This window comes from Equus caballus, chromosome 29 (genome assembly GCF_041296265.1).
Source record: "Equus caballus isolate H_3958 breed thoroughbred chromosome 29, TB-T2T, whole genome shotgun sequence".
Lineage (NCBI taxonomy): Eukaryota > Metazoa > Chordata > Mammalia > Perissodactyla > Equidae > Equus > Equus caballus.
In genome coordinates, this window is record NC_091712.1 from 17,870,157 (window position 1) to 17,883,407 (window position 13,251).

The following is a 13,251-nucleotide window of genomic DNA, read 5'->3' on the forward strand; positions in this document are numbered from 1 at the left end:
TGGCTATGAACATTTTGAATAAGGTAAAAGGCGAAAAGCCCTTTCTGAACCAACTTACCTTTCATAAAGCCACATCAGCAACGGCGGCAACAGCTCAATATAGAATACACACTATTTGACGCTAAAACAGGAAATTAAAATTGCAATAGCCTATGCTCCGCTCCTTGCTGTAACAAGTCATCTCTCCACAATGAGAATACCAAATATTAGTTATCAATCATAACTAAGTGACATCTTTAAAATGAAGATGTTTATTCGAATATCTAAAATCATTCATGAAAACAGTGATTTTAATGTCGGCTCAAATATATTAAAAATATGTTTACGACTGGAAGGAAACATCTTGAAACAGCTTAAAATCTTCGTATCTGCTTCTAGACAGGAAATCCCACACAAAATCTAAAATTGCCAGGAAAGGTTACAAAACCTCGCGTTGCGCATCCCAGAGGGGAGGGAGAATGGGAACCCGGGAACAGGGGGTGGGGCGGGGGGAGCGCGCGCGAGTTTTTACTTAAACACACATTTCCTCATTTTCTGGAAGATGCAGCCATCCCACTATAGGCGCATTCATTGCCCTACTCTTAAAACCTCGTTTTTTAAAGAACGCAGGAACCAAAAGGAGCCCCTTGGTCCGAAATGTACGCGTAATTCCTTATATAGCCTCGCTGCAGCCAGCGGCAGGGCCGTTGCCGCCCATTATTATACAAACAGGTACCCGGCCGGCCGGGCGGGGGCCTCTCCCCGCGCTCCCGCCGCCCCCGGGCGGAGAAGTCTCGCCCCTCTCGCCACAGGAACTGTCCAGACAATAACAATCAGCAGACATTTCACTGCTGAACAAGAGAGAGAGAAAGCACAGAATCGCCCCGGAGATAAGCAGAAATACAATCAACTTACAACGTCTCTCCAAACTGGAAAAGGCGACTGTGCAACAACAACCACATGTTCGGGTCTCGCTCTCTCGCGCTCTCTCTTATTTTTTCTTTTTTTTTAACTCTCACGCCAGGCAGAGGGGTGTGCATGTCCCCGGCACATCAGCACAAATCAATAAACACCGCAGCTGCGGCGCGAGCAGCGGACCCGCGCGTCCGTCGGTCCGTCCGCCCCCTCCCCCACCCTCCTCCCACCCGAGACCGAGAGCGCCATCCAAGCTCCATTATCCGGCTTCAGCGCTCCGAGCGTCCGGCCCAGGTAACAACTTCCCCAAAACCGAAAGAGAGGCGTAGGCACAGAACCCCAGCCCGGCGCGGAGACGGGGTCTTCCCCTGGGAGGGGCTCTGTCGGTGGTGCTTCCCCGTCTGTGAGCCCAGGTAACTCCACACACCGCCGTGCCCAGCTCGCCGCCATCCACACGGCCCCGGCCGCTCCCGCCCCGTCTCCGCGCCAGCTCCCGCACCGCGGGGACCTCCTCGCGGGGCTCGCCTCGGCGCCCCAGGCCGGGGGCCCGGGGCTCGGGACCCGCGCGCGGGGAGGAGGGGCGCGGAGGGACCCGCGCCTCCGCGCCGCTAATCCCCAGTCCGCGAGCGCGCCTCGCCGGCCGGTCACAACTTTACCGCCGCCGGCCGAGCCCGTCCGCCCGCGGCGCGCACCGCGCACACGCGCGCACGGACGACACGCAGCCCACGGCCGCCGCGTCCCGCCCGCCCGCCGCCGCCGCGCGCTCGCAGCCCGGCCGGCCCGCCCGGCCCGAGGCGCGGGGCCCGAGCGACGGCGCCGGCCGGCCGGGGCGGCGGCGCGCGGAAGCCACTTTGCACGGTCAGCGCCGGGCACAAGTTAGTTCCGCGGCTCCGGGGCCTCGGCGCCCGCCCGGGGAGCCGGCCGCAGCGGGCTGGGGAGGAGGGGGAGCGGGGAGGCGCCGAGGGCGAAAGAGTGGGGAAAAGTGCGAAAAGAAGCAACAGCCGCTCCACCCGAGACCAGAAAAGTGGCCGGCCGCGTCCGGGCCGCCCGCCCTGCGCCGGGGATGCGGCGGCGGCGGCGGCGGCTAACGGTCCAGGGAGGCGGCAGGGGCGGCAGGAGCCGCTAGGCGGAGAGAGACCAGGTAAGAGACATAACGGTTCAGGGAGAGCGAGCGGCCGCGGCGCGGCTCCGGCCGCGGCGGCAGCGGAGGGGGGCAGGAGCACTACTTTCTACTTTCCCACTCCACTTTGCCCGTCCCTGCCCCGGCCGCCCCCGGCCCGGCTCGCCCCCCTCACCCCCGGGGGCGCCACGGCTGCCCGGCTCCCCCTGACTCCGCCGCTCCCCGGTCCCCTCCGCCACTCACCGTTATTGCGCCGCGGGTTCGCCTGCTTTCTGCGCTTACACCTGGGGCCATCCGCCATGATCCTCTCGCTTGTGTCTAAATGCTCGAGTCACCTCCTCCCCCTCCCTCCCCCTTCCCCCCCACCCCTCCGCCTCCACCCCTCCCCCCTCCCCACCGCACCTGGTTTACGACACTCGCGGCTTTACGACATCACCTTCCTTACACCTAGAGCCGCTCGCTCTACGGCCGGAACCTTGTTGCTAGGGAGAGCACGGTTTGCGGCAACCGTAGAAGCAGCTGAGTTTGAATCCGGGGGGAGAGGAAAAAGTTCCCTTCAGGTGTCGGGGGACAGGGAGGGGGGCACTGGGAGACTGTGGGGACGTGGCCCGCGGGACGACAGGCCGCCGGAGGGAGAAAGGTAAAGTAGGAAGACTTCGCGGCGTTCCGCCTCTGAACTGGCCACACCCGCCGCGGCCGCCTGGGGCGCGTGGGGTCTGGCTCCTTCGCCCTGGGACCCTGTGCCCTCAGAGCTGCCCCTCCGAGAGCCCGGAGCCACCTGTCCGCCCTCGTCCTCAGGTTGGGCTGCGCCCCGGGGCCCCGGAGAGGGTCGTGTGTGGCTCCCCGGGCGTCCCAGTATTAGGGCAGGGCGAGATCGGGAACGGCGAGGCCACGCACGTCACGGGAGCGCTACCTGACGCCCTTCCCTTCCCCGGACGCGCGGGTTTCCCCCGGCGACCCGGGCTGGGAAGTGACTTCAGTTAGGTAGAACTTCAGCTGGACCCAAAGCAGGGCGGCAAGTTCCGCTTGCCAGCAGCCTGGGCGGTAAAGCGGAATGAGTAATAGCCATACTGTCCCCGTCTCACTTCCTCATCCGCGCTGCCTCTCACCTGCTGTCACCTCGGCCTCCCGCGCCCCGCCGCCCCTCGCCCTTCGCGCCCGTAGGGCAGAGCGCAGAGGCCGGCGGGGCTGGAGACTCGGCGTGAAGGTGTTAACAGGCCGTGACTGACGCCTAGATGGGCGGTTGTCGCTGTAGAGGACCTTAAGGCGAGAAACGACGCCCACGGACGCGGGCTTTGAGACTGATGGATTGCTGATCGCATCTCGAGTCCCTGACTTTGCGCGAGTTTGGGGATTTCTGAAAGACCACATAGATAACACCACAAATACCAAGGAAGTCAAGTCTTCAGTATTCAGTAGGATTTAGATTCCCCCCACCCCCTTCCAATGAGGAAATGTCTTTGGGACCAACTTTATGGAATACGTGAACTGAGCTGTATTTCAAATAACAGTTATAAATTAACAATGTGGGAGTTATTGGTAGACAAATTGAGAAAACTGAAACATGACATATAGCGTATTAGACATAACATAGTAAGTCGCCCAGCACAGTGCTGTCACACAGTAGGTGCTCAATAAATTTATGCCTATAATTTTTGTTATACCTATGGCAAGAGTCTTTATCGTGCTAAAATAATCTTTTAAATACTCTCCAGAATTTTGGAAGGTTAATTAATAATCTCCTCAAACCTTTCAACTGAAATAAATTTACACCTGAAGTCTGGTAATTTAAAATTAGAAAGTTTAATCCTGAATATAGATGAAAATTTTCTCTCCCACGTTAGCTTTGGCATTTTGAGAAGTGAATGCATTATTTATTGGTGCATGAAGTGTGACTGTAAATATTCTGTGCTATACATTATGTCTGTGTCTGCTCTCCTCAGTGCCAAGACTAGAATCGTTATTCCTAATGATCGTTTTAAGTGCAGGCAGCTCTCGCTTGTCTCAGTACTGTGTTAACTGAACTTGTGCATGGCAGAACCACAACGGTGTCCATGCTTTGCTTGGTTCAAGTGGTAATTTTTTTCCTACACTCTTAATAGCTGTGTCATGTTCTTCAGATGCCTTCTGATTCAGGTTATAGGTTTTATCCTTTGCCAGTGTCCCGCCCTCCCCCCAGCCACACATATATCTTTTTTACAGCAACCCTAATTTCCAATCAGAAAGGAAAAAAAATGCTTTCTACTTCTAGCACACGTTTTACTTAGGAAGTATCACACGTGCGATTTTCTCTTTCTGAAGTGCCTGTCCTGTCCCTCCCTACGAAACTTTCTTTAGTGTTCATCCTAACCTTGAAGTCCAAGAGAAAAAAATGAAAGGACAAACCAAGTAGAAATCATTTGCTTCCTTACTTTTGTGGTTATGGTTTAGTTACCTTGGGCCAGACTTTATTTAACTCTGTGGAAAGGTACCTTTTTTTTTTGGCTTGTTCATTTCTGTGCCCTCATCACCTAGCAGAGTACTTAGTCACATAGTAGATGCTCAGTAAATAAATATTTCTTAAATCAGTTAATATTGTTGACCTTTCCTGAATCTGTTCTTGGCTATAAAGTAAGGATTGTTTATCTGCTTTCATCACATTAGTTCTTAGGAGCAGTTGAAATCATGGATGTAAAAGCTGTTCACTGTGACTTACATCTTGCTTTATTTTGAGATTAATTGTTCTTCATTTTAAATAGTCCGTAATCCTTTTCCCCAAATGATTAATTCTGCTCATTTGGTTTTTTTTTTGTTTTGTTTTTTGAGGAAGATTAGCCCTGGACTAACTACTGCCAGTCCTCCTCTTTTTGCTGAGGAAGACTGGCCCTGAGCTAACATATGTGCCCATCTTCCTCCACTTTATACGTGGGACGCCTGCCACAGCATGGCTTGACAAGCAGTGCCATGTCCGCACCCGGGATCCAAACCAGCGAACCCCGGGCCGCCAAAGCGGAACGTGTGCATTTAACCACTGTGCCACTGGGCCAGCCCCTCTGCTCATTTCTGTTTCTAAAATTTGCACAGGAAATATTGATATCCCAAATCTAATATAAAATTTAATTTTTTAAAGCTGTAATAATTATATATGTTATAAACTCAATATTTGATTAATATACTTTATCTGCTGTAATGTTTCCAAAATTATTGAAATCTGGAGGGACTGGAGGGAAAGACAAAGTACATCTCAGAATAAATTTCTGCTTTAAACCTGATGCATGTGTGAAGATTGCTTCTTACCTCTTAAATGTAACTAAAGAATTGGAAAAAATCTTTAGAATAAATTTAGCAAAGGAGTACATTTATTAAAATTTAGATTTATTTAAATCAAACATGGTAGGGATACTAATAAGAGTTTAACATGTATCCTGTATTGTTGGTTTTTGTTAATTGTAGTGCCATCATGTATTTTCAATGTATGCTCCTATTTTTAATGTCAGTGAAATGTTAGCACTGCTTCTAGGGAGCGCTAGGATTACATATGCCGAAGGAGAGGTATTCTGCTAAAAATGAATTACTATAATCTTTTCTAAATTTAGGGGGAAATGTAAATGGGTAGAATATTTTCAATATTGAGGGTTTTTTCTATAAATTTTTCATGAACCCTTTGCACCTATTTGCTTTTCATAGAAGATTTATGTATGTTAGGATAAAATTTGACATAAAATCATTTTTAGTTTAAAATGTAGCTATTTCATTGTTGTTCCACATGGAGCATATGATTTCCATGTACTTCACTTCCTGAACACATTTGAGAATTATAACTTAGAATATGATTCTGTAATCTTCCTCAAATAAAAAGTTGAGGGGCCGGCCCCATGGCCTGGTGGTTAAGTTCAGTGTGCTCCGCTTTGGCGGCCCGGGTTCATTGGTTCGGAACCCAAGTGTGGGCCTACACCACTTGTCAGCCATGCTGTGGCGGCGACCCACGTACAATGTAGAGGAAGATTAGCCCAGATGTTAGCTCAGGGCAAATCTTCCTCACCAAAAAATAAGTAAATGAAAAGCTGATTATTTTCATGGAAGGATAACCTATTTATGTTAATTAAATTAATTACATGAACATGTAATTTTGATCTTAGAGCTTTAAAGGAAAAAAATAAATTTGATACGTATTATCCATATATTTCGAATCCTGTGAAGTTGCCTCTCAGTCCTTGGCTCAATAGTAACTCTGAGTATGTGGTTCACAGTGACACAAAAGAGAGCAATGGTCATTTCACTATCTGCAGTTTCACCAGATTCTACAATCCCTGAGTCAGCAAGAAAACAGGACTATGGGGTGGCGCAGAACCGACAGTCTTTAGGACCCACACCAACTCTTCTAACAAAGCCTCCAGGAGGTAATAGTAGGGACAAGTGTTTCCTCAAACCTCCGTGTGATTTTGTAATATATTGCACTACTACATGGTTTTACCCCCTCTAGGGAATAAGGCTGCTATTTTTAATATAAGTCAATAAAATGTTAAGACGTGGAGCTTTTTATTTTGGGGGCAACTTTTCAGGAACATGTCTAATATAAGGAGATGTAAGTATAAGTAAATGTGGAGAGTGATGTTGAAGGATGTTAATGAATATCCAAAAGTTTGTTGTTAGTGCCGTGGAGTGGATTCCAACTCCTAGCGCCCTGTGGACAGCAGAGCAGGACCCCGCCCCCCTTTCTGCACCATCCTCTCACCTTCCAGCACTTCATCAGACATGCTCTGCTCCTATTCACAGGGTTTTCGTGGTCAGTGTTTTCGGAAGTAAGTGGCCAGGTCCTTCTTCCTAGTCTGTCTAGTCTGGAAGCTCCACTGAAACCATGGGTGACCCTGCTGGTATTGGAAATACTGTTGGCAGAGCTTTCAGCATCACAGCGACATGCAGCCATCACAGTATGACACCCAACTGACGGGTGGTGTGGTTGCCTAACAGGCCACACTGATGAGAGCACCAGATCTTAACCACTAGACCACTAGGGCTGGCATCCAAAAAGTAAAACTTTTTTTTCCATAAAATCACAATAATTAAAACAGATTGCTTTCACAGCCTAGCTCTACAGAAGATAGATTCTGGTTGCTAATATTGCTATCTCTTATGAACATGAGTAGCTTTTTTTCCCCATATTTAACCACTATACGTAGGTAATTTGTACTAGAGAGAGCGCGACATGCATATTTTGGCTTTGAGTGAATTTTCAGTATTTACCATGATATCAGAAGTCTGGTACCTGGTTTCTACTGCTGTTTTTTCCCTTTTATCTCCATGTATTTCTTTCCTCTGGCATGTTGACTTTTAGCGACTGACTGGTTCTCTTACAGTATGGCTGTTTCTTTGACCTACAGTCCTGGCCTTCTATATTCCGTGGGTCCTCAGTTACAATCACTGCAACTGTTCAGTCCCTCGGGTATATATGTATTTGAAATATTTGCAGGCAATAACAGGTTTTAGATATTCTGCCACTGTGTTAAACTCACATGAAAAAGTTGGGAATAAGAGATACCCTGTGTTCAAATATACCCACAACCTTAAGATCCCTGGTCAGACTCTTCTTGTTCTTTCATCTCATGCCTCTATTTCTTTGCTTACTCGCCTTATCATACTTACATAAATAGCTCACACATTGGGTCCCTTTCTACTGTTTTGCTTTTTAATCATTCTTTTCCTCTGTCTGTCTTTGTCCCAGATCTGACATAGCTCTGGTCATGTCAATTCTTTTCTCTTTTTGTTTAATGTTTTTTAAATCATTCCTACTTGGTAAAGTGCTTTGCTTTTTCATGTTATGTTAGTTATTGTCTGTCCCTCAAAATCCGTTCTCTGCCTTTCCGTGATCTGAAAGGCTGATTTCTGTGGACCACATCACCCAGGCTTCTTTGCCCTGGTGTCTGTTTGGTTTCAGCCAATTTGGAGGCATTGGCAAATGATCAGAGAAAGGAAAGAGAGAGAGGTCAGGATATTTATTTCACCTTTCCCTGCACTCCCTCCTGCCTGTCTGTGGCTTTTGGCAGTAGCTTCATTCCTCTACCTAAGGCCATGGCTCCAGTCAGACAAGCCTGTCCATGGCTGTAGATCTTGGCAAGTTCCACAAACTGCTTCTTCCCTTTGTCCCTTTAGGCCTAGGAATGGTAATGATTTCTTCCTGTTGCAAGTCCTTGGGTACTTTATCTCTGACTTGTTCCCTTAAGCCTGCCCACATCTCTGTAAATAGTCTCTTCATCAGACTGTCTTCAGTTTACCCTTTGAGGGTGCCGTCTGTTTCCTGCCAGGTCCCTGAGTAATACACATATAGAAATAAAATGTATTTTTTCACTTTATTTCTTATCAACTAAGAATTCTATTTCCACTAATTACAACACTGGAGTTTGAATATGATATAAATAAATGTCTTATGTCACTCATTGACCAAGTATATACTTATGTTCCAATGTATGTACGTGCAAAATCCAGCAAGTACTTAGAAATATGTCAGAGTCTATTACATAGTATTCAAGAACTATTTGTGGAATGAAGGCCCCTACCCTAATTAATCTAAAATCTAGGAGAGACTGCTTTTATATACTTAAAACAATGAGGGAGGGGGGAATCACAATACTGCAGTATTAAAGTGGAGCTAGCTAGTTGTCTTCAATATGTTTCTTCCCTTTTTAGTAATAGGACCCTCCACTGTTATCACCTGGCCACCTGAATGGTCCTTGCATGTACCTAGGTGTTACTGTGCTGCTCACTTCTAGCCAGTGAGATATAAGTGGAAGTGATGTGTGCAGCGTTGAAGAAGTCTTCCAAAGAAGGTGGTTCACCATTCTTTTCCTTCTTCCTGCTGCTTAGAATCAGACCTGCTGGCTAGAGCTCCTTAAAGTTAAGGAAGGCAGAGCAACAAGATTGAAGGAGCCTGAGTCCTTGACACTATAGGATACCATAACCAGCCCTGGACTTCCTACCTCCAGATCTCTCTTATAGAGAGAGAAACTTATATCTCCTTTAATCCAACAGGATCTGAAGTTTTCTGTCCTATGCAACCCTGTTCTTTGTGGGTATGTATATTAGTTTCCTATCACTGCTGTAAAAAATTACCACAAACTTAGTGGCTTAAAATAGCACAAATATAGGCTTACAGTTCTGGAAGTTAGAAGTCCAAAATGGGTCTCACCAGGCTAAAATCAAGCTTTTGGCAGAATTAGGCTCCTCCTGGAGGCTCTAGGGGAGAGCCCATTTCCTTGACTTTTCCAGCTTCTAAAGGCCACCCTCACTCTGACTCATGGGCCTCTTCCTCCGTCTTCAAAGCCAGCGGCGTTAAGCAGAGTCCTCCCCCTGCCAGCTTGCTAGTTCTCCAGTTCTCCCTCCCTCTTCCATTTGTAAGGGCTTTTGAGATTAACTGATGTCCGCCTGGATAATTCAGGATATCTCCCTATTTCGAGGTCAGCAGATTAGCCAGCTTAATTCCATCTGCAACCTTAATTGCCATTTGCCATATAACCCAACATATCCACAGGTCCTGGAGATTAGGGCATGGACGTCTTTGGTGACCACTATTCTCCCTACTAAAATATATAAGCTTTTAAGTTTCATGATTGAGAAGTATGTTTTCATTGATTGTTGACTTACTGAACATTTTTTGTTCATCTTTATAAGCAGCTTTAAAGCATTATGCTAATTGATCATTAATTTTTATATAAGATTTAGCTTTTTGCCACATAGTAGTTTTAATCATTATTCTTTGGTTCATTTATTCAAGTAATATTCTTGAGCATATTCTATGTGACAGATACTGTATGAGGCTATAAATACCTAATACAATCCCTGACCTCAAGAAGCTTGCAGGTTTGTGGAAGAAACAGATTGGCCAAGAGGCTGTTACACAAATGTCCAGGAGATATAGTATACATAGGAGAGACATCTATGCTAACCTGGAGTCAAGGAAGTCTTTCTTGGAGAAGTGATGAAATTTGTCAGAAGAAGAATGGAGGGAAGAGTGTTAAAGGCAACAGTCACAGCGTGTGCAGAAATCTCCAGATGAAAGTACAATTCTTTTGGGGAGCAAATCCAATAGAATGAAAACATGGACTAAGAGGAATACATCTTCCAGATAAGGCTGCAAAAGTAGGTAAGCAGGAAGCAGACCACATGAAGATGCTAAGGATTTGGGACCTTCTATTGAAAGAAATTGTAAGCCATGAAAGGCTTTTAAAAAGAAAGTTGAGGGGCTGGCCCCGTGGCCGAGTGGTTAAGATCGCGCGCTCCACTGCAGGTGGCCCAGTGTTTCGTTGGTTCGAATCCTGGGCGCGGACATGGCACTGCTCATCAGACCACGCTGAGGCAGCGTCCCACATGCCACAACTAGAAGGACCCACAACGAAGAATATACAACTATGTACCGGGGGGCTTTGGGGAGAAAAAGGAAAAATAAAATCTTTAAAAAAAAAAAAAAAACCCAAAGAAAGTTGAGTGTCCACATTATACGAGATGCTGATTAGTATTCTATGATGGAAAAGGAAAAATGAGCAGAACAGCAAGCATTAAGAGAATTTTAAAAGTTTTTTTTCTTAGTAATCATTTATAAAGGCATAACTCAGCAAGGAAAAGCAGTACAAATAGAAGATGTGGCTATCTAAATGAAGCACAGATGAAGAAGAATGTGTCCAGATGATGTCAACAAGTAGTGTAATACTGTTCTTCAAATTTAAGCAATTAAAGCTAACAAATATTGCCAATGTTTACAATATTAATAAAATTGTTTCCAGTTAACACATTCTTGTAGTGGTCTTTCCAGCTCCTAATACTGCCTTAGTATGTGGTAGGCCCTCAAAAGTATATAAATATATAAATAAGTGATTATTAAGAAAGATTCTCCATTGTATCCTTTAATACTTGCTCTTTTTTCCCACTATTATGTTTACTACAGCATAAAAACTAACATCCTCCCCATTCAGATTCTGCTGTCTTCCAGGTTACCTTACATATTTCCAAGACAGCAGATTAGTTTTCTTTCCCTGGGTTTCAAATTATCTCAGCACTTCTCCAGTTGCATCGGGATTCTTGGGAATCAGACAACCAGCTCCACATAGCTAGTGATTCCCTCACATCCTTCAGAGCACCTTGTACATCACTGTTGTAGCATTTATCACTTCTACAGTATGTTTTACATCTGTCTCCTCTCCTAGTCTGAACTTTTCATCTTTGTATTTCCCTCCGAAAGCAATGCCTGTCTAATGGGAAGCACACTCAATAATTATGGAAAAGAGGGAAAGCTCCTGCCATTTGTGAATCATTCCAGCACTGGGGCTTTGTCAAGAGCAAATGAGCTATTGTGTGTGAAGTGTTTACATAGTGCCTGGCATGTGGTAAACAGTAAATGATAGGTAATAAAAACAACAAAAGCAACTTCTCCAGCAATGATCAGAGTCAGATATTAAGAACATAATCCACTGTAATTCCTACACACTGCTTTTCTCTTCAAGGCTAAAATATAATTTTTAGCCCTGAAAATGTCACTTCAGGCAGAGTTGAAATGATTCTAATTAAAGGGCAAAAAGAAGAAATGGTATTAACATGTTGTTTGTTTAACATTAGTTGGAATATTTGTTATGTTGTCTAGAAATACTCTTGGCTTATGTTAGCTATATTGTCTAAGGAATTGTTTACACAACAAGTAAACTTGCTATACTAGGGTAAATAACTATTTGCAATTCAATTAGATGGCATGTAGCACTTTTTAAAAATACAAGTTAAAGATTATGAAAGAAGTATTAAAACTGTCTTAGTTTCATTTCTTGGTTTGTATGTAAACAGACACCAGTTCAAACCAGCCCAAGCAAAAAAGGTAGAAATTTATAATAAGCATGTAAGTTTTTGGGTTTTTTTCCCCATAGAATCCAAGAGTAGGAGAACAGCCAGGTGTCACAAATGAGGAGTTGGAGCACCTTTAGATGTGCAGGCAACCCTACTCCATTTCTTAACTCTGTATCTGTGTGCATCTCTTTCACTTTCTTTCAGGACCTCCTCCTGTGCATGAAGGTGCGATCAACTCAGAAGAAGTCTGAGGAGACACTTAGGGGTGTCCACTGTAACATTACACAACGCTTAGAGTAAAGACAACCCTCCCTGTTCCTACCCCAACACTAGTATTATTCAGCCTTTTTACACATATATAGTTTGTATAGTTATAATAGTGCCTAGTTGTTGCCATGTACATATGAGAACTACATATAGTTTAGTATTATGCTGTTTTTGCTTAACATAACACAAATGTTTCCTTTATACTTGAATTTTTTTACTTGATTGTAAAATTCCTCAAATCAGTATACTGTAGTTTACTAAACCAGTTACTTATCATTGAATATTTAAATTTAAAAACTTCCAGTTTTTTTGTTTTGTGAAGGATGAACACTGTTGTGGTATAGTTTTTGCTTGTCTGGTTTTTGAGCATTTCCTGGGGAAATATTCTCGAAAGTGGAATTATTTAGTCAATGAAAATGAACATGGTTATATCTTTTTAAACATGTTTTCAGCTTGCTTTTGAAAAGCATTGTACCAATATATGATGCCACTAGAAACATGAGTTTGTCTCACCATGATTAAAAATTTTTGAAAATTGGTAGCCTCTTTACACTGATTTGAAACATATGTATATAGGAAAACACTTAAATAGACTAATGATGAACATGTATAAATATGTAATAAATTCCATACTGGATTAAACCAATAATTATTCCGGCTCTAGATCTCGAGACCTATTCAAGCTCTTTCGTGCCTAGTGTTACAAAAAAAAGCGCGTGTATGTGTGTATTTATTTATTTAAAACTCCCTTGTTAGTGAAAGAACAGTTTGAATTTCATTTAGATTCCAGTTAAGCTTATCACTGGATTTTTTAAATTAATGTCTGATTAACAGTGTTTAGAATTTTTGTAAGTTGTAAATTCTTCCTTGCTCTTATAAAATAACCTTGCAGTTAACTACGAGGATCCCTCTTATGTGCTAGCAAAGGTTAGCAGTTTTGGAATTCTTGAGTAAGCATACTTGACTATCACAAAAATTGGAGAGTAATCCAAAGGACTTCCTAGGAATTCTGTGCAATCATTTGAAAAGAATAAAGCAGCTGATCTGAAAAGCTCTCAAAGATAAAAAAGTAAAGTCAGGTAAAAAGGCAAGGTAAATAATAGTGTATATAGTTTGCTACCATTTATTATATATACACACACACAAATGTATAAATATATATCTATACA

General features: G+C 44.5%; 2 protein-coding genes across 17 annotated transcripts in view; one reads left to right on the top strand and one right to left on the bottom strand.

The window, feature by feature from the left end:
• The window catches only part of ZEB1 (zinc finger E-box binding homeobox 1), a 180,819-nt gene extending 178,418 nt beyond the window's left edge, over window positions 1–2,401 (bottom strand). For 5 of the 16 annotated variants that reach the window (XM_070255221.1, XM_070255224.1, XM_070255227.1 and 2 more), the window contains exon 1: window positions 2,258–2,379. Coding sequence is in view for 6 of the 16 variants with exons in the window: in XM_023632375.2 (XP_023488143.1) it covers window positions 2,258–2,315 (58 nt within the window). In the remaining 10 variants the exon portion in view is untranslated. Of the gene's footprint in view, window positions 1–58; window positions 461–894; window positions 1,065–2,257 lie in introns of those variants that run through there. The other 11 variants (XM_023632375.2, XM_023632376.2, XM_023632377.2 and 8 more) reach the window with 11 other exon arrangements.
• LOC102149960 (uncharacterized 35.5 kDa protein in transposon Tn4556) overlaps window positions 542–13,251 on the top strand; it is a 60,793-nt gene continuing 48,083 nt past the window's right edge. Inside the window, exons 1-3 of the mRNA XM_070254847.1 lie at window positions 542–941; window positions 1,004–1,188; window positions 1,308–2,035. Of these exons, the coding sequence (XP_070110948.1) occupies window positions 542–941; window positions 1,004–1,188; window positions 1,308–1,982 (1,260 nt within the window). The 3' untranslated portion in view covers window positions 1,983–2,035. The remainder of the gene's footprint in view (window positions 942–1,003; window positions 1,189–1,307; window positions 2,036–13,251) is intronic.